General features: G+C 33.8%; 2 protein-coding genes across 7 annotated transcripts in view; one reads left to right on the forward strand and one right to left on the reverse strand.

Annotated features, from left to right (window-relative positions):
- LOC112457148 (organic cation transporter protein) overlaps window positions 1-7,328 on the reverse strand; it is a 10,238-nt gene extending 2,910 nt beyond the window's left edge. The window contains exons 1-2 of one of the 4 annotated variants that reach the window (XM_025020056.1): window positions 7,209-7,328; window positions 4,420-4,890 (exon numbers count right to left, since the gene is read on the reverse strand). The gene's annotated coding sequence lies outside the window, so the exon portion shown is untranslated. Of the gene's footprint in view, window positions 1-4,419; window positions 4,891-5,217; window positions 5,234-6,222; window positions 6,637-6,907 lie in introns of those variants that run through there. The other 3 variants (XM_025020055.1, XM_025020057.1, XM_025020058.1) reach the window with 3 other exon arrangements.
- The window catches only part of LOC112457147 (aminopeptidase N), a 41,784-nt gene that overhangs the window by 9,940 nt on the left and 4,871 nt on the right, over window positions 1-26,973 (forward strand). The window contains exons 1-5 of one of the 3 annotated variants that reach the window (XM_025020052.1): window positions 11,969-12,027; window positions 23,034-23,403; window positions 24,651-24,949; window positions 25,533-25,691; window positions 26,189-26,488. In XM_025020052.1, coding sequence (XP_024875820.1) covers window positions 11,984-12,027; window positions 23,034-23,403; window positions 24,651-24,949; window positions 25,533-25,691; window positions 26,189-26,488 — 1,172 coding nt within the window. In that variant the 5' untranslated portion in view covers window positions 11,969-11,983. Of the gene's footprint in view, window positions 1-11,968; window positions 12,028-19,806; window positions 19,969-23,033; window positions 23,404-24,650; window positions 24,950-25,532; window positions 25,692-26,188; window positions 26,489-26,973 lie in introns of those variants that run through there. The other 2 variants (XM_025020054.1, XM_025020053.1) reach the window with 2 other exon arrangements.

Below are 26,973 nucleotides of genomic sequence, written 5' to 3' on the forward strand. Positions count from 1 at the left end.
TCCTAATATTTAATATATATACTCTTATTCCTAATTTGTGTTCTATTGTGCACAGGGTCTTATAATTTAACAATTTAAAATCATAAGTTTATTATAGATGCGGTAAATACTCGTAAAAATAAGAATGGAAAACTATAATGCACTCTAGTGTTACACTCTAAGAAACTAAACTGCGTTCTAACAACTATTTTACACAGTGTAGCACAGTGTAACACACAGCGTGTCCTTGCTGGAGAGCACCCATATATGTATAGAAAAAATAATTTCTATCGAACTATGTCAGAGATAAAATGATAGTTTAAGGGCCCGGACACACACTTCTGCACAACGCATAATCCGTAAGCATAAGAAAATTGATTGGTCCATACACATGTGCATAAGGAAATAGACCAATCAGTTTTCTTATGCTTACGTATTATGCGTTATGCAAAAGTGTGTGCTCCCCGCTTAACTCTTAACATTTAAGTTGGGGATGTCTCGTAGCTCAGTGTGAGTGCTCTTACGTGCCATAACTCTAGATTTTTCATATTTACAAATTCCGTTTCTAAATTCTCAAGATAATTTTTAACACTACATATTTGTCTAGGTCTTTACCCTTACGTAACTTACTTCAAATCCCTTTTTCAATATCTTCTAATCACAGCTATAAATTACTCTTATACTAACAGACCTTTTCGTCATATACTAAACTTTATTTTATTGTTCTTTAATCAGCCGCTTCAATTGTTACTTCCGACATTAGAACGCTTTATTGGTTAGGACTTATCGATGAAAAATCCTATAAAATAAGATCTCTGTTGAACTCGAGTTAGTTCTTGTCTAGTTTTTGTCCATGCCCTGATAACCGCCAACGATAGAAAACGATAAAAAATTTCTTATTGTTTTTAATATGGTTAGTGAATCGTTTATTTACGATACTCTATCAGAAATTCACGTTACTAAATACTTGATGGGATCCTGTCGTAAGTGTCTTATCAACTGCACATCAGTTTCTGTCGTTTTTAATATGGTTAATGTATTGTTTGAATCGGTTTTAGTCAATCCATTTCAATCGTTATGAATCCGTGAATTAAGGAATCAGATTCATACCGATTCATTTCTTTCAATCGGTTTTTATCGTTTTGAAGAACGCCGGGAACGGGGCAACTAGCACCAGGAGTTGGAGGCCGCTGGGCTCGTTGTTCGGTGTCCGGGAGTCCGGAGCGGCTACCGCCATAGGAGGTCCTTATAGGAAGAGATCCCTCCAGTTACGATACTGGATTTCTCTGTTTTCCGCCTCGCAGGGGATCTGCTTATATATTATGACTGGATGTATTTTAAATACGAGAAGCGCTTTCTATCATGCGCGGCCTAGCGGCATTGTCGCGAATTAATCGCCGATTGGTTAATGCGGATTCAATTTATATCATTGATATACGATAGATAACGAACCGATTTGCTGCCGTAAAGAAGATGATAAGTTGTATGTCAGAAAATCCTGATAAGAAACGATAGATGTATCGGTTCGGTTAAGTTGTATAAATATCGACGAGATGTCTATCGTTTTAACCTTATAAAAACATATACAAAGTAGAAGGCTTTCAAACGATTCAATTTATATCATTGATATACAACAGAAAACGAACCGATTAGCTGCTGTACAGAAAATGATAAGTTGTATGTCGGAAAATTCTGATAAAAAACGATAGATGTGTTGGTTCGGTTAAGTCATATAAATATCGATGAGATGTCTATCATTTTATTCTTGTATATCCGTATTAATGCATACGGTAAAATTATTACCATAAATAACAATATACCATATATACTATATCGTGTATATACGATTGATTTAGACGGGTAATAATTGTACATATAGAAAACGATTCATAACTATAAAATTTGTATAGTTATTTCCTTATTCGGATCTAAAACGATAGAAACTGATTCAATTCAATTAATGTTTTATCTGTCTTCTAAATATGGAACGATAGAACCGATAAGATACGATTAAAAATGATACAAATATAGCTGTTTTTAATCGTTTTCTATTGGAGATAGTTACCAAGGCAGTCTTGTCTAGTACTTGTCCTGCCGAGTTCTGCTCAGTCAGTCGTCAAATCCAGTCTCAACGATTACATCTTCGATTCACTATTTATCTGTGTCTGAATAAAGTCTTTAGTGGACAATTGCCATCAATCATTTCAACATTCAACATTACGTGGTTTCTCGCTTGTAACAGTGTTAAAAAAAATGTTGGTAATTAATGTTACTACAGCATCTCCTTAAGGGAAAACAAAAATAATTTGAAGAGATTACATGAAGGATCTCCCGATTAAGGGGTAGATATTGATTAATTGTAGAGTGCATATTTGCATCTTTTTTCAATGTTTCTGTATTGTTATGTGAAATGGGTTCTTTGCAAGTTTTTTCCCCATGCTTCTCATTCTGGAGTTAAATCGTTTTTTCAATACACTTATGTTATGTAATTAGTGTAATTAAATCAGATGTTATATATGCAAGTTATGGGTTGAGTTTCTAGGTACTGTAGTTTGCTAGTTAATAGGATAAAAAAAAACCTTTAAGCATTAAGATTGTATATATTGATTTTTTAATTAAATTATATTTCTACAAATTGTGCTAAATAAAAATTAAGACATTCAAATTTATCGAAAATATATAACGTTATAATTCAATAAATTTTCAAACATTGATTAAATATAAACAGCTTTCGTAGTTCGCCAGTGATAAATAAATATATTTCAGTTTCTCGACTTAACTGGCAAAGTTTCGTACATCAAATTTCGCACGACGTATGATTAATTTATTTAAGTCTTGTATTCTTGTAATTTGTTACTTCCTGAAATTGCGTTACGTTATTACAGTCACTTGATAAGGGCCCAAACCAAGGGCCGAAACGTCGTGCAAAATTTGATGTACGAAACTTTGCCAGTTAAGTCAAGAAACTGAAATATATTGATTAAATAATTAATAAATATTCTCATTTTTTTTAAATTTTTTAGGTAATGTAATTAATAGATTATTACATTATTCTTTTTAAATATTTTTCAAAAATATTACATTATTTTTGAACAAAATTTTAATTACATATTGATTATTATATGTTGCATATTGGTTTAGTCAAGTCAATAATTAAGTTCGATCAAAACCGAAATCGAAACTTTCATACAAATCTTTTCATTAATTTTTCTGATAATTATAAATTTTATTTGTGTTAGAGGCATCGAGTTTTTTTATCTTGAAGTATGCAGTTATTACGCAGAAAACACGATGCTATATTTTAACAACCTTAGATTATTAATTGGAAATAATTTTGTTAATTCAATATGCCATACTCTTGTTTAATAAAAATAAGTATTCGTTTCATTAATACTCTGAATCAAGAGACGGTATATAGTGTCTCGTGCCAAGTGTTATATGCGCAACGAGACACAGACCGTGTATTTATACGCGAAACTACTTGAGAGATTCTTACTCTAGGTTATCGGATCTCAATAACGGTTAAACCGACTAAATTCTGAGTAGGCTCAATCGATAGCTTGAATTCGAATTATAAATAAAACTGTTTATTTTTCATTTAGGTATCCTACGAGCGGAGATATTGTGATGCAAAGTTGAAATGTAAATTTTTCTGTTTTCTTGCGCCAAGTTTTTTTACATTAAATATTTTTTAAATTTTGATTAAGTTAAAAAAATGCAACAGCTTCTTTCCAAAAATTTATTCCTACTTGGTGTCATTTTCTGATATTATATTTTTTGTAGGTAGACAGGTGCGTATACTTGACGCCTTTTTTGTACCTTTTTTAAAAAAAGTAAATTTTTATAAATTAAATTATTAGGATTATTTTTGATTAGATCTAATGCTGTTATATTATAATATATAATATAGATATTATACGTTATATTATAATAAATTATTCTTTTTTGTAGAAAACAGATTTTTTAATTACGATAATTATTTTGCGTACAATGCTAAAAAATCTAGTTTGTTTATGTCGGTAATGCAATCTTTTTTCATATTACGTTGCAAATTATATTTGACCTTTTTACGTGACGCATTTTGCAGCAAAATGCTGATGCCTATACTTTTATTATACTTTGATCTAATTGCTTAATCGATTAAATAATTTGAAAATTAGTATATCAATTCTTTCTTTATACAATAGAAATTAAATTTCTCGGTAATTTTACGGTAATGTAATACATCATGATGTATATATCATTAAAGTACCTATAAAAAAATAGAAATAGAAATATGTAGATTTGTCGTAATAATATTGACGCGCGATATGTGAAATTCTATATTGTGATAAATTGGGATCTAATTAACTGCCATTAAAAGTTAGAAATTGGTTTACCGACACACAAATCAGACATAAAGCTTTTAACACAAAGCTTATTGTTGATATTAAAAGGTACCTTTCGTCTATAATTATGCAGCGCACAACGAGTAGCATCCACTCGATCACAACCAGAATATCACAAAAAATGACAAGTGGATGGCTCGTGTGTTGATGATCGATAAATCTGCCGGTCACATTGATCCCGATCGCGAAATGTGGCTGCGCGAACCACCGGTGCTTAATGCCTTCGGCGAGCTGAGAAGAACGACTGGTTTTCCGTTCTCCAACTTGAATCCAGGAGATTGGACAATTCCTCCAAGTAGACTTTATAGTACTTAACGAAATTTGCGGCTGCTCTTGCACGCGACACAGTCACTCGCGATCGTCACTCGCGCTCAACCTCTTCCGCGTGATGGATTATTCCTTTTAGTCCAGTAAATTCCACTCTGCGAGATGCAGCGGGCGTCCGGGAAAAAGAGTTTCGCGCAAGGCGATTGCGTTATCAATAACCGACGACCATAGTTGAGAGCTTATAAATAGTTGTTGCCTGCAAATTATTAAAACAACACACATGACCTTACGCAGTAATGTATTTACTGTGATTACTAGCAGTAGTTCCATGTGGAATTTCTTAATAGAATAAATAATCTTTCTGCTGTTATTTTTTATTAAATTAAATAGTCTTCTTATTGCATTTCTTGTGCACATTGTGGTTTTCAAAGTAGAGATTAGAAAGGATAAAAAGTCATAAAAAGGGAAATACCATAGTATTATTCATGTTCGTCTATTAAATCTATTTTATCCTAAAGAATCATTGATTGCGTAAATTAAATGTAAATGAAATGAATAAAAAATAATATTTTATAATAATTACACTTTTTCCTTCTTTGAAAGATGTAGATTATAGTTTATAATATGTGGAGCGAAAATATATGATTATATAATAAATATATTTATGATGATATATTTTACAAAATTATTAAAATTATTAGTTATTACATTTTAAGTAGCTCTCTTTTAGGGTCCAGATTCAATTCCAATTCAATTTTGATTATCAGATGATAATTTTTACACAATTATTTAGGTAATATTATTATCTAATCAATCCGATTGCGAAAGTGTAGAGTTTCGATCTGTTTTCGCCCTAATTATTGATAGTATCTTTGATTTTTTTATATATCATATTTTTAAAATAATATTTCAAGTAATAAGCTATTGAAAAAACACTTGTGGTTTAACTTGTGAAGTAAACCAGATTTCTTATCAGTCACATGTTACTGTATCACTGTACTGATTACGCTTGCAAACTCTCGGCACTGTAGTTTTGAGAGCGTGTTACGGATGGTACTGATCGATGATAGCAGTTATTTTTGATACTCGAATAATAGCACGTATATGCGCGACCATCGAAGCATGACGATATCGCATATTATCACAGTATTTCTTTATGTATACAGATCTGTCGCGGAATATTGCTGACATTTTACTTTGATAAACGCTCACTTTTTGCCTCGAGGTGCCAATCTTCGTGGTATCGAAGTTTATAGAATAAAGAAGAGAAAGGAATCAACTTTTTGCGATATTATAAAATACTTCGCCATTTAGAGAGAAAACAGAACGTTGAATACCGAATGAGAAGCTGTCGATTTCGGGATTATGTTTTTGTGAAAATATCATGAGATAAAAGCACGCAATTACTAGAAATTGATTTATTAAAAGTATTGTTTAATTATCAATTATTTTTATTGTAATACGCTAAGCAATATAAAAAGATTTTATGAAATCAGTTAATCTCATAACATTGTTAATTGGCATCAGCTTCATACTAAATTATAAATTGCCTTGAGTCTACAAAAAATTATAAAGATTCGTCGCCTACGGAATATTTCAGCGTGACTTTGTCGACTTCAAGAATACAGTTGCTACGGTCTCTACCTACGCCGTGTGAGGCTCATTTTGTCATTGTGTCGCGTATTTTCGCGGCAGCAAATGTCGCGACACAAATAAATGCGACAGCTTTATACGCCGCGATATCTTCACGTTGAAAACTAATCGCACTGTCATTATCATAAATCCATCACATCATTCCTAGATTTTGATACCGCTGGTAATCGCACGGCGTCCGCGATAACGCGGGTCTTAAAAAGTTTCACGTTTGAATATTTTTTGCGCAATTGAATATTTTATCCTAACGTGCACGTTTCTTTTATCTTAAATCGTTAATTGATAGAATAATTGAGACCAATGTCGGAGAGATTCTCGATAGAATCAATTTATAATTTTAAAACAACTCTGTATAATTTTAAAACAACCATTTTGGTACCACTGTCACTATCAGCATCACTATGCTGGTTCTTCTCGAACTTCTTGCGACACATTGTCTCGCGGCGGAATTAGCGGATGGCTATATTCTTTCAGAGACGAAGCTGATAACTGTGTCAATGAACGCAGAAGTGGAAATGGGGTACGCCGAACTCCACAGTGCGTGATTGATTGACATTAAATAAATTATTGTTTGGTTGATTAACCGCTGTTAGATGATGATAATATGCTCACACACGTACCAACACAGCTTTACCGCCGGCCGACTTTAAACGATATGTTTGCCACACGTTAAGTAATGCCCAACAGCTTTAATGCTACTTTGAATTTCTGGAGCGTCATTGGTCCAAATTCTTCTTCAATTAAGCGTGTACTTAAGCGTGTGCCTTGCGTCCTTGACATTACATAGCCAGCCTATAGTGAGGCGATAATTGCCTGATCGTCGCGAGACGTGCGAGAAATTGCGGCTGCTCGGTCTCGTGAAAGACGACAAGTAGATAGATTATTCATAATTAGTCGATGTTTCAAGTTGCCAAAGCTCACTTTGTGCGTCGAAAGATCGATTGGCAATAGCGCGTATTCACTTGCGATTTGTCTGTGGGTCGATCTGTCGCATCTAATGAAATTTGACGTATACGGAAACGTAATGACTGCGATCGATTTTGCGACTGATTCTCGACTGGCAGATCTGCAGGAGTTTCCTTTTCTTGTTTTCAAACCGCTGATTGATTAATAATTTATGATAAAACTAAGTCGTTATCGCTTTAACGAGTTTTTGCGAATACATTAAAATAGTTAGCCTTGCTTTTAAATGCAATTGCGGTGTTCCTCGCGCGTGTAGACGCAAGCGCTTGAATAATCGTCGATAAAAGAGAAAGTTATTGCCGGGGCTTGAATCGTTTTTATCCACGAGAAGCGAGGACAGAATTTCGAGATAATTTGTGCCAGCGATACGACGACAAACACGCCCCGTGTGTACGACCGACAATGTCGATTGAGTGACCAATATATATTGTTTTGTCATTTCGTTCAGCAGAATCGAGTTTCAAGATAATATCGCGTGACTAACTCGACATTTTTCTAATTCAATCCAGTGCGGGTTAAAAGTTTTAGATGCTAATTGCAGATACGATTTGAATGTCATGCTCATATTTATCGCAATATAGATAACTCGTGTAATATCGATTATGCTAATTCGTAAGCTATTACAATCAATGAAAAAAAAAATTATGTAATATCGACAATTTTATAATCATCATCATCAACATCAGAATATATCAATTCTTTGATGTTTGAGATGAGTTGTACTCGTTGTCAGAGATGTTAAAAAATAAAAGCATCCTTGCATTTGTAAAACACAAAGGTCATTGTATGACCAACGATAGCATTTATTATAAAAAAATTAAAAAACTAAAAAGTATGAAATAATACTTTTAAGAATTCTTTTCAGTGTTTTGGAGTCAGCGTCAAATTAATAATTACTAAATAAATTTAGCGCCGACTCCAAAAAATTGAAAGGAATTCTTAACCCTGTAATGCCCGCATTTTGATTTCGCTGTCATAAAATTCTGAAACTCATATATTTGGCTTATTTTATTATTTGAAGGTAAAAAAAAACCGGTAGAAAAAGATTTGGAGCCTAAAAAGTGAAAATTATGTTATATGTTTAAATTATGTTATACTAGTGCAACGTTGACCCTGCCATTCTACAACCAAAGGTTAAAATAACTCTCGCAATCATTTTTTTTATTTATTTATTCTTTAACTAAAGGGATCAACACGTATTTAAGAAAAAAATAAGTCTAACCTTGTTTCTCGAGCACGTTCCTCGGATGATTTTCGGTCTCGTGCTCATAGACCCTAAGTCGGAGACGCAATGTTGTTTTCGGAAATGCTTCGTTATTTGCCCTAGAACGGTGGGATCTACTTTACTACGAAAGTAGTAAAGTATAGAAATAACAATCCCTATACCAGTAAAAGATCGTCAGTTGTCGACACTGTCGACAGGACAATTTGGTGCGCCCATGAAGTAATATTGCACTAGTGCAACTGTGGGCGCTAGAAGGTTAAAAGTAGGTATTATTAATTTAGCGCCGATTTAGAAAAATTGAGAAAAATTCTTAAAAGTATTATTAATTTGGCGCTGACTAAAAAAAAAGTATTATTTTATATTTTTTAGAGCTTTTTTATTTTTAAAATTAAAAAAATTTTTTTTTGAAGTCGGTTTTATTTAAAAAGATTTTTTTTATTCTATACTTTTAAAACATTTATATATATATTTTTCATATTTTTTTAGTGCTTTATTCAATTAATATGAATAATGAAATCGATTAAAAAATAATAATTTATTAGTAACTTGTAATTATTATCGTATATTTCCTTACTGCTTAGCACTCTGATGTTCTAACACGATATTTTATGTACTAAAACCTTCCTGAAAGATTGCTCTATAGGACAGTGAAAAGCGCATCCAAATACGTCCAGTAGTTTCAGAGAAAATCGTGGATATACCTATCGTGGACATACCTACGTACATACTCGCCGAATTGAAAACCTTCCTTTTTTTTTAAATCGGTTAAAAATAAAATCTATTTCTATAAATGCTGTAATATAAATGCATACTTTTAATGTAACCCAAACACGTACCTAATATTATTATTTCGAATAAAAGTAAAACTCTTTTAAAAAAGGATCTTCAATGATCTTGTCTTTCACATATATTACGGGTCACCCTCCTGAGTAATCTTCAAAAAGTTTTAGCCGTCGCTCGGTGTTTATTAAAAAGTTATTAACGAAATAAATGTAATGATAAGATAAGGTAAATACGTTTATAGACTCCCCTCAGGGTTGTAAGGCGTTTTGTAGGGACGTTCCCAACCTTTTATTCAATTCTCATCCAATATTACCCTTCTCTTCTCACTTAACCCTTTAGACCAACGGCTTAACGTCTTTTTCCGAAAGACGGAGCCCAGTTTGCTCTGCACAAGAGCCTATCTTGCACGGGTAGCGCAGCTTTTCGGAAAAAACTTACAAAAGTTTACATGGCTCTAGTGAACTCGAACCTGGTTCTTCAGATTACGAGTCTGGCGCTCTACCACTAGACCACACTGCCGCCCTGAAATAAATTTAATGAATAGAACGCAACTTTCTATACATTTAAAAAGATATTTATATACGATAGACACGATAGTCTCGCTCCAAAAGTGCATACGCTAACGCGCACGAGCGGCGATATACGTGAACCGTACAATGATAAAGGTTGTTATAAAAAATTTGGAAGTATATTTTTGGGCGGGTGAGGGGAGGGGGAAGGTGAAGCTCTAAACTAAAAAGGTACTGTCATAATAATATAGGTTGGGTTTGGTTCTTTTAGGGTGCAGGGAAGAGGCGGATTCCAGACAGCACAATGTCCAAAATTGGGACATAAGACGTTTTAAAGACATCATTAAGATGTCTTTAACATACCTACATATTAATCATTTATGTTTTTCAAACTTATATTTTTTAAACTTCTTTCGTTAACAATTTTTTAATAAATAACGAGCGACGGCTAAAATCTTTTAATTTAAAGAGGAAGATCTTTTAATCTCAGGAGGATGATCTTTATAATATATGTGAAGTGCAAGGTCGCTGGAGGTGTCTCCCCTAAACAAGAATTTTATCCGAATGAGTTATGATTGTTATCAGAGATGGTCGATTAAAAAATAAAAATTCTTCGTGTTTGTAAAATGATATAATATGTTGTATGATTAATGATCTCATAATCAGAAAAAAATGTACTTCTATAAACGCTCAAACACAATAATTCTTCTACCACACACACACACACACACACACACACACACACACACACAGAGAGGAAAAACAGATTATACTGCCGAGCGAATGTAGTCTCGTTGAAGTTTTAGGACAGAAAACAAACGGTTTAAAAATAGACTTTTAACATGCTTAAGACACAAGACTTTGAGAAATAACTGTGTAGGATGTGCTAATTTCGTAATGATATTGCGTAACATCATGACGCGCTATTGCGTTAAAGTGTTACGAAGTGACAGTCGCAACATGCGACTTGTATAATCAAAATATTTAACGTCTTAACGTTTGATGGACAAACGTCGAGTTTATTGTTGATAATTATCCGCGTATTATGTATACACATTCGAGTGCAATTACATTGTTGTTTTTTAGTTATATCAACATGGCATAAATCAACGGGATGTATTACGGTGCAACTGGAGCTTAATCCTGATAACGTTTCATTAAGCGGCGCCATGTAACGACGTTCTTATCGGATTCTTCTTTCTGGCGCCAGCTCAAGTACATGCGGAATAAAGCGTAATTGCATTACAAAATAAGACTTCAATTTAAAACGTGAGAACGCATTCAATTACATTACTACAACATTTTAATGTTTTATTATTTTTTTATTTTTTTCGAAAATTTTAGATAGCGATTTAGCTGATATTTACAGAGATCGATTTCAATAAATTCAAGACAAAAATATATCGATAACAAACACAGAAAGAAAAATTTTATAATTTTATTTAATTTTATTAATATTGACGCGCTTCAAAATTTCTTTCAGCTTTGTTTTACAATTTTTTTTTTTACAAAATAGCTTTTTATTCCGCGTTATTAAATTTACGTTGAATTTTGTCAATAGAATTTATTCTCGTTAATATGTCGTATCGATATATTTTCTAAAAATCCGAAAACTTTTCTCTTATTCGTATTACTTTTCATCGATGTTAAAATTAAGCGTTGAAAATTGATACGCATTAATTATATATCTATTATAATTAATGCACAGAGAGGAAATTCGAAATGTAAAAATGTAGTAAATGTAGTAAGTAAGCATAATTTTTATCGTATGTAACTTTTGGCTTAGATAAATCGCGCACGAAAATGCAGATGGCATGCAAGTTGCAACGCGTCACGATTCGTGATATGTCGCGGGTATTTCTTCAGGCAATAAATTCTAACCGGAGTCATCAGTCTGTGCCCGCGTTCTATTAAGGTATCACCCTGGCTAGACAGCAGCATGTTTAAAATCGGGATATAAGACGTTTTAAAGACATCTTTAAGGGCCGATTTCACAGTCTCCGATTAACTTGATCCTCCGATTAAACTCACTTTTCGTCTCTTTCTAGGGGGACAGTTAAAAAGAAATGCAGAGTGAGTTTAATCGGAGGATCACATTAATCGGAGACTGTAAAATCGGCTCTAAGATGTCTACGATATGATGCCTAAGAGACGTATTATATAATATAACGTCTTAAGACGTCTCTACGCTTTGCGAGCACAGAAAAAGATTCAGCATGGGCATCATGCGCGCATCGCGAGATTCGTCACGTATGCTCAGGTATACGTCTTTGGCTGCAGAATAACAATATTTTTCATTGCGCTAACCACAAACGCGCAAATATATTCTGCCGAACGGTCGTAGCGAGAGAGGAGCGGAGACGCGAGAGACGCGCGAACCGGCTGCTGCGTAGCAGGGGGGGGGAGCGATGCGGAAGAAGAGACGGGGACGAAGACGCGCGGACAGAGCGAAATTTCAGGCTGCTTGACGGAATGCGGGTCAGACGTTAAACGCGCTGTATCGGCCCGCCGGCGGATAGAATCTGGAATGACGAAGCACTCTCTCTGGCGCGCGTGGCGCGTACCCGTCGACGATAATGGAAAAGCTATGTTTACCGCAGAGATACCGCGAACGTACGCGTTGTGCACAATACACGCTGCTAAAAAATCGCGGCGCGCCAAGATCCGGAGACGGATCTGCAGGAACGCGCGGTTTTATCTGAAAATAAAGGTGAAACATCTTCCCAAATATCTTATGTCCAAAATCGGGGCATAAGACATCTTTAAGACGTCTTATGTCCCGATTTTGGACATGGTGCTATCTGGGATGTTAAAAATGAAGACGACGGTAATAGTTATATTTTTGCACACATGATCCTGGAGGTTTTTTCATTAGTCTACGTCAGTTTTAACGTTCGTTATATATTTCGCGTTAGTTTCTTCGAATTACTTAGCTTATGCACAACAAGCGAGCAGGTTTCTGGCTTCCAGCGCACGACTGCAAGTAACGGATTCCAGTGTCAATGACCGACGTAATCGTCAAGTATTGATAACGGGTCGAAATACTCATTTTCTCTTTAGGCGCGCATTCCCTGATAACGCCGGGGATCAATGATGATGTAAATGTCGTTGGAATGATCAGATCGAGATTAAGAAAATGGCAAGTAACGGTTCCAGTTAGCTGCGATCAGTAAGAATTTAGATATATCTACATATATGGCGTATCATAAATTATGATGACCGTAAATTCAAGACATTATATGATTCATAATGTCTTAGATTTACGGTACTTGAGACTAATTTGATCATATGTAAAACTTGAATTAAAAAATCAACAATTTTCATTGACAAAAATAATGAAATATTTATAATTTCAAGTAATTAAAAACCTATAGATTTTCCGGAGTCAAACCTTCAATGGCGCAAACAAATATATAATAATAATATAAATAAAACAAAATTTTATTCTTTATATTATCAAAACTTTTATTGAAACAGAATATTAATATTGAAGATTAATCACAAAAATCTAAATGTGAAAAAAATTGCTTATTCTTCAATCCAGTTAATTATTAATACGAAGAGCTGTAAGCCGAGCAAATTGTAATCTTTTGTTCCCTCTTTCTTGAATACAGTAGTTATTATACAATTCGCAGCATCGTTGCACAGCATGAACGTCCATGAATATCGAGATGATTGCATCGCAACAGACGGCGCAATTCCGACGCGTTATTGATATAGGTAGTCGATATATGTGTAGGTACGTTGGCTCGTGCAAGACGACTCGCGCCGAGATCGAGTTATCGCGAGTTATTCGCCTAAGCTGCGAAGAGGCAGCTCTCGTTATCCGATTATACGATTTATTTTACGAGTATACACGACGGGCGGAAGTGTAGGACCGCGGGGGTAGGCGGCGGGATCCAAGTGGATAATGGCAGAATAGATATAGGGTGAATGCACCGGGTGATGCATTCAGTCAATGGGCAAGTATGCGTATTACGTGTTCGGCGCCGACGGTTGGATGTTTACTCCGGATCATCATTTTTTATTAGATTTCGCGACTTCTTCAAACGCGAATGTCTACATTGATTCATTCACGTATATATCTTAAACGGATCTCGGCGACATGATCTGCGGTGGTTATCCATTAAACTACGGTATCGCAAGAGAATCTCGTTTAAACCGCACCATGATACGGTAGCGCATTGATACGTAAAAATCATCCGGTTTAGCAGCTTCATCCGCGACGTTGAACTCGACACGTTTTAACGAATAATACTCGGACGATGCGTGATATCGTTTTTACATAATAATATACACAAGAATCAATTATTATTTAATCTAATTTATTATTGTACATATTGAATACAAGAACGCACGTATTTGTAATGTGCATAGCGAGTTGTTCAGAAGAAAACATCTCGTTACTCCTCCTTGAGTTGTCAGTTCGACGCGCGTTTATCTAAACGAGTATAGTAGTTCAGTATAAAGTGATCTGTCATTGCGATAAATAACTGACCTCATATCAGTTTTATGATTTCGTCACGAAATATCGAAATGTCATACACACCATGATAATTTTTGTGCCTTATAGAAAAATGGATCTGTATTTCCTGTTTCGTTTTCAGGCTCAGTAATGTTAAATTGCAATTAGTGGCTCTTGAGTTTAGGACGGATGGTGACGTATAGTTATCGTAGTCATGCTTTAGTGGATAAAATGTGACGTACAAAGCATTAAAAAGAGGCAGGATATTCGGTAATAAACACATTTGGCGAATAAGCCTACACAGTACGCATCCAAAATCGGGACATAAAACATTTTTAAGGGGGCTAGGCAGTCAGATTTGTTGAAAATGAAGCTTTTTTGGGGGAAAATTTATTACAAAGCAAAGAAATAAATTGAAACTAAGACTTGTTTTTTAACACAATGTTTATTAGAATCATAAACTATAACAAAACAATTTTTTTAGTTGAAAATAGAAGAGGTTGATCGAAGAGGATTTTTAAAAAAGTGTTTCCGTTTTGCAGCAATAACTCAAATACAGAGGCTCAAATCGACTTGAAAAAAAATTGAGCATGTTTAAAATATATGTATAATTTGACTGAACCTCTAAAAAGTCTGTGCAAATTCAAGTTCTCGAGAAGAAAAATCAAACAACTTTTTTTTCGTTTATTTATGTAAAACGAGAAGAAAAGCAACGGGAGAAAAACGCTTTTAAAATTTTTAATGCATATTTTTAACTAAAAAATTTTTTTGTTATAGTTTATGATCCTAGTAAACATTGTGTTAAAGGACAAGTTTTGGTTTTAATTCATTTCTTTGTAATAAATTCCCCAAAAAGCTTCATTTTCGACAAATCTGACACTGCCTAGTGCCTAGTCTAGTCCCCTTAAGACGTCTTATGCCCGGATTTCGGACATGGTACTGTCTTCTAGAAGACATACTCCGTTAGAGATAGAAATAATTTTGACCAAGTTTTTTCTAATTTCTCGTACTTTTTTTGCATTATAAAATCTGTATAACTATGCCTCAAATCAATATTCCATTAAAGCGGAGACTAAGATTAGTCTTTACAAATAAATAGTAAGATTTTGTTTTTATACACAGTTGGAAAATTTGTGTTAAATATAACATAAATCACACGTCCCAAATCACGGTTTGTTCAAATTTGTGTGTTAATTTAACATAATATGGATGTGTTAAATGGTAACACCGATACTATGGTAATATTTCAACAGAAAAAAAATGTAATTTTGATTGTAATTTTAAATTCATTGTGTGTACAATTAACATAACTTTTATGTTGAACCTTATGTTGAATTATCCCCACTTCTGTTATAGAGTAAAATCAACACACTTTTTCTGTAAATTTTAACACATTCAATAAATACGTTCAAATTGTGTTACTTTAACATAGTTTTTACATTATTTTAATAATTTTACATTTTATGTTTGTTAAGTTCAATTAACATATATAATAGCAGACGTATGTTAAATCTTAAATCTACACATGTATGTGCTGATTATTTTACACGAAAACTTTAACCAGCAGATTTTTTCACAAAAGTACAAAAATTTTCCAACAGTGTATGTCTGACGCGCAGCATCATCTCGTCAAAATTTATTTCTATCAAAAACCACCCATCTTTAGAGAAGAAAATTATTGTAACTTTCGAATATCGGCATATTCATTACCGAATATCCTGTATTACGTAAGGCCGCGAAGGAAATGCGAAGGAAGCGCATCCGGGCGGAAGAAACCTTAAGAAAATTTCGAGCTCACTGAAGGAGGGTCTATACACAGGTTTCGCATACGTTGCGGCACGCTCAATTACAATGGTGGATACGGTCGGTGTCTCGTTCCGTAAGGGCACACCACAATGAAGAGTAACCCAAGCCTGCGTCACGACGGCAGATGGACCGTGTCTTCGTCCCGTTCACGGTGTAGAATTACCTTCGTGCTTCGGGATTTTCGATTCACCCGTATATTCGGATCTCGAGAGTTTCGCGAGGAAAAAGAAATTTGATGTGCCAACCTCTCGGGAATTCGATCGTCGAAACACGCCAGGCTGATAAGAGTCTTTGCCGCTCTAATGGAATGGCGAAGCTCGCTCGCCTCGATTTACGCGGCGCCGCGATAAGGAACGTCACCAAAACGACGCGAATAAAAAATGATATTGTGCACAGCGGCCAATACCAGGCGACTCGCGTGTCTTTCTTTCATGATTTTAAGCGCGATATACCCCTCGTAATAATAATGATTTTGCTATACCTGTTAGAGACGAATGAATAGAATACGTTTATTGCAATAGGATAACTTGCATGTAAAAGCGCCAATTGCAATAGAATATATTTGACTATTCGACTAACTAACGAAGATAAGTATGCTGCAAAATTGAGAATCAAGTTAGTTATCTTTCGATGAAGTGGGCGTGCGTAAAAGAGATTCGTTAAACCAATTTTGCTAAATAAGATAAACGTAAATACGTGAAGCTAGATTCTGTGTTCGTTGCATTTGATGCGTGTGAGACGCATCTTGACCCAAGTTCGCAGCTCTGCGTCCGGAGGTACGGCACGATTGTGAAAGTGGAGTTCTGGGTTAATTCACTTTCGCACTTATATCGTCAGCGCGCGTTGGTACATGGCAAGATTCAATAACGTGTCGGGTCTCGTGTGTGACAAATCGCGCCGTTACGAGCCGTCGCCAACGTCGCTGGCGGATGACTTTAATCAATTAGGGACGCCGCCCGTTCGCCTAACTCAATTATCTGTTCCTGGTAATTTATAGGATTATTAGATACTTACTGGGCCGATATCCCGATATCTTAACTTATCGATTTTTGATTGACGGATTAAAGGGTTACGTTTCCCGCTTCTCTGCGACGTGTAATTCGCGACGTCGCTTAAATAAGACTAATCTTAATTGCCTGATGACAAAACGATTTCTATTTCTCTAACGGATGATTTATAACACTGTGACTAAATAATTACACTACTTCTTCTTCGTTTACACAGATGCTCCGGTCTTTATGTGTTTTTACACATGTTAGTGGAATCTACGATTTCTGCGGAGGAGATCACTCTGCAGATTATTTAGAATTACTACTGACAATGTAAAATATGTGCAGATTAAATAAATCTTTCTTTTTATTATTTATGGTACGTAATTACGCACTCATTACGAGAAACGACTGAAATGCAAATAAGATGCAAATTTTTGATATGCTGTATTTCTTATGAAATGTTTTTCCTGAATGTTTTGTAAAATAGAAGCAGTTTTTTCTATAATAGATGTTGCTGCGTTGATTAGATACAGAAGATTTAAATCTTTTAGTTATTAATTATATTATTTGAAAGTATAGAATGTATAATTGGATTTAAATCATCTTTCTCGGAATCCATTTTACAACATGAATCTTTAGATTCTTTACGGTTTCTCATATAAAATGATTTTATAGATATTATTAGCCTATTTCAATACTAACGTTTCAAATTCCGCGAGTTTTCTTTTTATCGTTTTGTTATCTTTAACTTTTCTTATAATTTTCCTGTACTTATCTTGTACTTATAACGTTTACTTGAATAAAATAACAATTAAGAGATTTGCTGATCAAATTTGTAGATAAAATTTCGTAATCTCCTTTGCTTGCGTGTAACAAAAGTTTCGAATTTTTCAAAGTTGGGAGAAGTTACGTTAGAGAACACGTGCGAGTTCACGTGTGGATATGTCACACAATGTGGATATTTCTTGAATTTGTACTTTATATCGCGCTTATGTTCATAAATGAAAGATTTGTCGGATGTCGCACAATGTAATGTTTGCATAAACTGAAGAAACGTTCATGTCCCTGGACTTATTTCGGTAGCTTCTCTGTCACTGATGATTTTTATTGCTAATACTGCGTTGATTGCGCAGCTGTATTTACAAATTACACTTACTAGAAATAAAATAAATTACACAACTATGAAGAAAGTTCAATATGTACCTCGAAACTCGATAAAATTCAAATTTCTAGTAAATGATAACAAGTTTGATAGGATGCAAGTTTCAATAAAATGATCAGGAATTAGTTCTTATTAGAAGTAAAATATATTTTTGAAATCCAATTAAAAGTACATTGCATTGTACAAATTATGAAATCGTAAATAGTGATTCCGGACAAAATAAAAATAAATAACAATGATACTTTTATGTATAACATTTTAATATAATTATTTCAATATGGAATAAAATTCTCAATGTGTGAAATTATGTGAAATTACAAAGAAATATTATGCTCAAAATTAATTAATTAAAAATACTGCGGTAGAATAAACTGGATTTTACATTAAATATTTTTCCGAAGGCAGCTTGTACAAACTATATCACTAACACTTTACATTATGTGCGTTGATAATTAATGATTACACGTACACCAATTATCATGTTAACACAGCGTAAATCCTTTTTGTGACTTTGTAGTAAACGGCTACTGGATAGTTTCAAATTACTACTGAAATAAGATTACCTTTTTCAAGGTAAACAACATATTTTTTGCCTTATCATTCTTCTTTCTTTCGATGATTGATTAATCATTGCTGATATCGCGCACTCTATACGTGCGCATTCAACGGTTCAGCAAGCTTTTTGATACATATCTGAATTATTATTGATATTCTATAAGTAGAAATTCATTTAGTTAAAATATGTAAATAATCAAGAACAATGATAGTTCTTTTGGGAATATCGGACTGCGATGTACGTAGTTCTTGGAACATAATCGTCCGTAAATACATCAAACGCGCACACACGCTTATACGTGGAAGATATTGTAATTTATTTAACGATTTTCTGAGGCACAAGAAGGTCATTGCTATCATATATAAACATGTATGTATGTAATTTCTACTCATCCATTAAAATTAGTAAATCCTGTTTTTGTTGCGTTTTTTATTAGAAATTTTTGCATAGATAATAAATCAGGAATTTTATGTATTTGCAACGTAAAAATTACTTCTTCTTTATTTAAAAAATAAAAATAATTACGTGTACGATTCCTGTAGAATAAGCCATGATGTGAGAACCAATGGAGCTTCTTAGATATTTATAAAATAATTAATAAACATTAAACAATTAATGACAATAAAAAACGCTCTTTTTTTTTAAATTAATGACAATTAATGACAATAAAAAACGCTCTTTTTTTTTAAAGAAATATAAAATAGTGTCTAATGAAATATAATTAGTATTAGGAAAGATAGACTTCGAATTCGATCGCAGGATTCACGAGGACGAAGCCAATGGTACAATGAACTCGCCGGGACATAGCGAATTCGGGTTAATTCGGAGTTCATGCATGCTTGAAAGAGAAAGAGACATGCCTTCTCCTGGATATCGATCGTTACGATCGTCGCGACAAACTGGACACCGCTCGTACGATATCCCGCGATTCGAAAGACGGCACGTGATCTGTCTGGGCAGGTGGAAGGACATCGTACGTGGTGGCCGATACAGCGATCGCGGCGACGATCAGGAAACCTGGATGACCAGGAGAGGAAGCGACGAAGCTGTATCGCGCCCTGCTCCTTGGCAGTTGCGCGCGAACCATCGAGCGGAGCGGAGCGGAGCGCTTTCGTTGCCGATGGTGATCCTGTTTTCCGATCGGCGTTCGATGGTACGAAGTGTCGTGGGATAGAAGAGCAAACACGAGTTCGACCACGAGTCCGAGAGATACCTATCGTGTGAGTTTAGCGTTCGGTTTCAGGCGAAAACAAAGTCTACAATATTGATCGGTTTTACCGGCGTATACGACGCGAAAAACTTAGGACTCGTTTTCCAGTTTACGTTGACAAAACATATAACAATCTTGCGATAGAACCTCGGTGTCGTTGGAATTGTGTGTATAAATCTGTAGCGTAATTATTGAAAAATATACGTAGATCATTGAACCATCCAAGATCCTGTTTCATGTCAAAACTTAGCACGCATGCCCAAAATCGACGTAAGACGTTTTATGTTTCTCCTGTCTGGGAAGTTAATGCTTTCTGATATTGATTTATCTATTGTGTCATTTTCATCATTTTCATCAAGTCATTTTCATTAAAGTATTATTCCATCTTATAAGAAAAAGACATAATGTCGTTCAGCGAATGCAGGGATTAAACAATATATTAGATTTATTCCAATTGATTACCAATTTCTGTCTATTTCTTAATGGCAGGAACAGATGTTTCTTGAATATTAATATATAAATGCGTATTATTCTTTAAAATAACTTAGATAACCTTGAATAACCTTGAGTAAAAGTATATCGGTAAAACGTAACAAGAGGATGCGTACAGAGAAACAATAAAGGAGTCGTCCTCTTATGTAAGAGTCTTTTATAATACGCGGCAATAATGGGACTCGAAGTCCAGGAAATATGCAATCTTTTCTGTCCTAGGAGCATAAACGCGGTAGATAAATCTCCGTCATTAGCAACACGATGCGTCGGCATGATGCTCGCCGACGCGACGGATAGGTACGTCGAAGGAAACTGCGATGCCATCGCAGACTCCTCAAACGTGCTTTACGTTCCTTTTACGACGTGAAATCGGCACAGCTGATTGCTTTGCGGGCGTTTGCAAACGCGGAAACACAGGTGAAACGTGGAACAAATAATTCATCAGTGAAATGGAAAATGCCTGCAAATGGAAAATGCGTGGCTAAACAGTGTGTTGATTTGTGATATTAAGTGTTTGCTAAGTTCAGTGTAGCGTTTCTTCATTTAAATACAAGGCAGAGCGCATAAGAATTTAGTTCATCTTGCGTAATTACGGCGAAAGTAGACACGTTATTTAGTATGTATTGTTTAAATAATCGAATGATTTATGCAGTGTTGTATTTGAGTTGCATAATTATTTTATATAGATTTAAGAGATGTTACAATATTCTTTTATGTACACGTCTAAAGCAATAAATAACTAATACAATGCTGTATAAATCATTATTTATTAGAATACAGAAATAATAATATATACTTACGTAATAAATTCAGAAATATTTTTTATTATTATTGTTAATTGTATTTTTTAACATTTAATATATAATCAAAATATAGTATAAAGTATATCAACGTGTGAATCTTTTATTTCTGTAAATATAAATTACAATTCTTTTCTGACAAGATACGTGTCTTTTTTTAGCATTAACAATACTTAATATTAAGGTATAATCAAACGTTTTTATAAGAAAATTATTTACCAATTTCACTTTATCTATGCGACTGGTTCGCATAACAACTATCTGTAATTCAAATTACATTGTTGTCACGGTCAGTGTACGTAGAATTGTGTTGTAATTGTTGCAAGATTATTTCACGAGAGATCGTCGGTGCAAGAACCTTATATCAATTCAGGCACGCCATTCGCGTTTCCTTGACACGCTCACTCGAACCGTTTGGAACGTGAAATTACTTTCAATGATCAGTTGCCTTCACCCGGTTTACGCAGGACAAAAAGTTTTCTCGATATATATATATATATATAAATCTTAATAAAATTATTATATTTATTTTAATGCGTTCGACTGACAATTTTTTCAATTAGAAGTCAAATATATAATTTCATGATTTAAACTATTCAAACGATATGCTTGTATAAAACGTCCAGTTAAAGTGTTAAATGGTTTCATTACTGATTTTACTTTCCTTGTATTTATTCTATATATTTTTAAATAAATACGTGACAAATAGGCAATGTTTTTTTTAAATGTATAAAACGGATATTTGTATTTGATAAAGAAATTACATATTTTTTTGTATTAATATTAGAAAAATGTTAAATAAATATTTGAGTAACATTTTATGTAAATGTCTTTTGTAGATAGTTAAAATGTATTAAAGATTTTAAAGAAATGGGTAAAAAAAGAAAGTTAAAGTTAAAAAGTTGAATGAGTATATCCTCTTTCGTGTTGTTAGGTAAGAAAGTATCGCTGGGCATATATATCGTTTCAACAACAATTATACGATGTATCGTTATCTTTGCAAATTTTTCGACTTTTGTTTGTTATTTTGCATGCTGATTTTACTGTAAAAGATACTAAATATCTACATTTAAATGTTTTCTTTTTTTTTATCATTCTTTCTTTCTCTTCATGTCTAGTTGTCGACGTAAGCAATAATAGATCTGTTCATATATAGATTTAAAGCGACTGAATTTTCCTGTTACCATCACCTTCGCAGATTTCTATATTTATATCTGTACACATACAAACTATTCACATCAGGTAAAGCGCGTGCGACTTTCTATAATATAATAGCAGTTATATTTGTAATTTCTACATAAGAAATAAAGGCTAATCATCAATTTTACATTACATATTTTATATTTTGCGGAAACTTCACAATCTTTTTAATATTAACAATTTTAATAACAGAATTTTAATAATAGAAACTTTGACTATTTTAAAGACAATTTTTCCTTAAATTTCGAAAAAAAGAGATTATTAGACCTTTCTACTTTAAGTGTCGCAACAAAAAAATAACATCGCAAAATAAGATTACAAAAGTAAATAGATTTTAAAAAGTTGCAGTGAGAATTATATGGTGATATAATTGCATTATAAGATATATTAAAATTACTAATGCATTATATATTTATAAATAAAAAGGTGCGAGATAGCATAAGAATCAAATAGATCGATGACGTGAGTCTAGTTAAAGAAAAATAATGTTAATTCATTTATAAACTATGCTAAGCAACAATTAGCATAAATTAAAGGAGCGGTAAAACTGAAAAGTGCGCATGTGTGTTTTTTTTCTTGTCAGGCTCACGCATGATATGACTCAGTCTCGTGAGGCTCTGGCGATGATGGATGCGCATACAACCACGTTCGGACGTAAAAGAGGCTGCACGATTTCCCGATGCGGCGCCTTCCTTCTGGGCGCATTTTTTCTAATCAGTTTGGTCGTCACCGGTTTATTGGTGTACCATTTCGCACCTTGCCTCGAGGAGAAACAAGTTCAGCCGTGCACGAGCTCTGATGGCGATTCGCTCTTGCAGACCGGGAGAAGTTTCCCGACAATGCCAATAAAGAAGAAATTAGATGTTAGATTACCAAAGGCTGTCGTGCCCGATTTGTACGAATTATGGCTGACACCCTTCATATGGGAGGGCAATTTCACTTTTCATGGCGAGGTAATAATGCTTTATAACACATATTTTTTAATAATAGTGATATATTAATTTATTGATATATTTTAATTAATATACAATGATACATTGTAATAAATAAAAAGTTTTCTGTTTACAAATGAATTTTGGTATGCACATTTTAAACGAATTGCATGCGCTGATTAATTATGTTGCGTGTTTTGCTGTTCTATCAGATCTTATCAAAATATAATTTTTTAGAATTTGTAGAGTAATATTTTCATCCTATAGAGAGAGAGATTATTTCATTATAACTTATTATTTCGTTATTTAGACGTTTATTTCGAAAAATATACTTTAACTATAACTATAATTAACTATAATTAACTTAATATTTTACGTTTGCTGATTGACTGTCGTACTTAAGCACTCACCGAAATATTTTGTCCTTTTTTTTTTGACATTGTAAGATATTTTTCTTCACTACTTTAAATTATTGCCACACAAACCGGTTTGACTACCTTATGAACATCTACTTTCTAGTGAGAATTGAAAGCGTAATGTTCTTCTATGTACTTAATTCTTAATTCTATACGTAAGCTATTACTGCCGTCATGAAGAGAGACGCGCCTATACTCCGTCCAACGACAGATCATGGTTGATCAAACATAAATAACGATAGGGCACAGAGCCGCAACAAGGTGTTTGCGTTAAATTATTTTTATTTTTAATAGTGTGTTGGACAATATCTATTAAAAATAAAAATAATTTAACGCGAACACCTCGTTGCGGCTCTGTGCTTTATCGTTATTTATGTTTGATTAATCATGATCTCTCGTTGGACGGAGTATATAGCGATTGATGCAACTGTTCACTTTCATATGTTAGACTCATGGGGACTATAGGCTTAGGCAAATCACGTGTGTCCCGATCTCAACTCTCTGTCAAGTTTCGTTTTTTATTCTTTTACTTTCTTACCAGCTGTTTGTTCTAGCTCGTAATGATTTTTTGAATTGCGTTTGGAGAAGAAAATATAAATGTGTAGGATTTCTCTTTAAACCTCGTGGATTAAAGAAAATTCTATTCGGTTATATTTAAAAAATTTTCAGTTTTGTAGAATTCCATATACAATTTTGAAATATCTTTGAGCACTATAATGAGATAATTATAGAAATTTCACATATAATTAAAATTACGGTATTTAAGTTTTATGGCATTTGATGAAATTCAAATTATTAATTCCTTTGATAAACGCTGCCTTATAAAAACAGAAATATGTTCAATTCGTTTAGGTCAAAATTTTGGTAAACGTGACAAAAGATACGAACAATGTTACGTTGCACGCTGTCGACATGAAGATCGACGAGGGCTTTACAAGTATTAGGGAGTTGTCGGTTAAGAGCAACAAGACTAAGGTAATCGAGATCGTGGAGCAGAGAAACGACACCGACAGGCAATTTCACGTGATTAGAACATCGAACACGTTGAAGAAAGGCAAGCAATACGTCGTGCATCTCAAGTTCATTGGCCATCTGAACGACTATCTGCAGGGTTTCTACAGGAGCTCATATACGGTCGGCAATCAGACGAGGTAAACGATGTCGCAACGAAACTTTGTGGCCGGTGTGAATTCAGACTTGTTCCTTCGTGCTTCATTTGTTTTAAGATTAAATATACAATTTAATCTTAGTGTATTCTGATATCTGATGAAGCTGTTTTATTGATTGTTCAATCAATTGCTCAATTGTCCATCTAAAGTCTAAAACATGAAACTTTAACCTACGGAACATCTAATAATTAGACAAAAAAGCGTAGCTCTCTGTATTGTAACATAAAAACATTTGAAACGTCGAAAGACAAATTTAAATTCATTTCCTGAAGAGAAAGAAATAGAGAAGTTGTTATTATATATATTATATATAAATATATATATATATATATATATATTATATATATAATATATATAAAATTTTATTTTGTTAACTCCATTGACTTCTAGCATTGTCTCATACTCGGGCTTATCACCGCAAAGTGTTTTGATTGATGGCGAATAGAGCGCGTGATTATCCTTTGAATAGTCTTGTTGCGGTCGCGTGCTTGGCTTACGTACAGATTCAAACAAGGACTCCTGTCGACTGTTTGCTAAAGGTACCTATCGGGCTTCTGCATTATAGATGGATTGCCACGACTCAGTTTCAACCGACGGATGCGCGCCGTGCTTTCCCATGTTTCGACGAACCGGCTTTGAAAGCCAAATTCCAAATCAACATAGCACGTCCCAGGAACATGACGTCTATCTCGAATATGCCCAGAAAAGGGGAACCGATGCCAGTGTGAGTAATTGTAAATTGTATGTCATACTTTCACGTTGGCGCCGTTGCGTCGTTTCGTATATCTAGTTCGTATCTTCTGGAGTAATTTCCGGGATTACAAAATTTATTTTGTGATTCAACTGAATGGATTTCTCTTCACAATTTAGATTTTTGTTTAGCGCAAAGTATCTGAAACGTAAAATTTGACGTAATTAAAAAATAATAATCATCCAAACACTGCACTAAGAATATAAAAAAGCTAATGTATATATATCCCATTGTGGCGATTTGGCATTGACAAAGTCCATTTTAAAAATATTGTTTCTACTGTTTAAATAAAAAAGAGTTGATAAAAATAATAATAACGTAATAATATAAAATAATTTATAACGTATTGTATTTAACGTGCGATATATTTCTCTTAAAATATTGATTTTTAGAAAAAATTATTTAAGTAAATGTTGTAGAGTTTTAAGGAGTTTTAAGGAGCATTCTCTTTTTTATTTTGTTATAATCAGGCCCGGTTTAGACACATACGTGTGGGATCATTATGAGCGTTCGGTACCGATGTCTACGTATTTGGTGGCCTTCATAGTTTCCGACTTTGATGTACGGAAATCAGAAGATGGTAACTTTAGAGTTTGGGCGCGCCACGATGCCATTAATCAATCACAATATAGTTTGAATATTGGACCGAAAGTACTCAGATACTACGAGGACTATTTCAAAATCAAATTTCCTTTACCAAAAATGGATATGGTCGCGTTACCTGACTTCTCCGCCGGTGCCATGGAAAATTGGGGATTGATAACATATAGGTAAGGATATCATGTGCGCATTGACGATTAATAATTATATTTGCTTCAATATTACATAAAATAAGAAAACATTATCAATCATATTGTAATATCGTAAATAAAGTTTCATATCACGTTGAGACTGTTATGTGTTGCATTCTGTTAGTGAGCAGTGGAAGCTGTTAAACGCTGTTTTGGACGATTTTTTGTTTTACTTCAGTCAGAACTGTGTTTATAAAAATATGTATAAGGGTGCGAAATTAGGAATATTTTTTTATGTCAAAAAATGCTACATTTTTTTTTTTTTTTTTAAGAAAAGATAGTTAAAGTAAACTTTGAACACATTCATATCATGGAGATCATATTATGATAATCCTAGAATAAAATGATACAGTTTAGTTATATTCTTATAGGAGTTTTTAGTCAAAATTTTGGTTTTTAAAAATGGGGTGCGATATTATAGCGAATTCGGTTGGACGCACCAGTGCGCACTCAGTGCACATTAA

This window comes from Temnothorax curvispinosus, unplaced genomic scaffold (genome assembly GCF_003070985.1).
Source record: "Temnothorax curvispinosus isolate PA1 unplaced genomic scaffold, ASM307098v1 QBEX01007541.1, whole genome shotgun sequence".
Lineage (NCBI taxonomy): Eukaryota > Metazoa > Arthropoda > Insecta > Hymenoptera > Formicidae > Temnothorax > Temnothorax curvispinosus.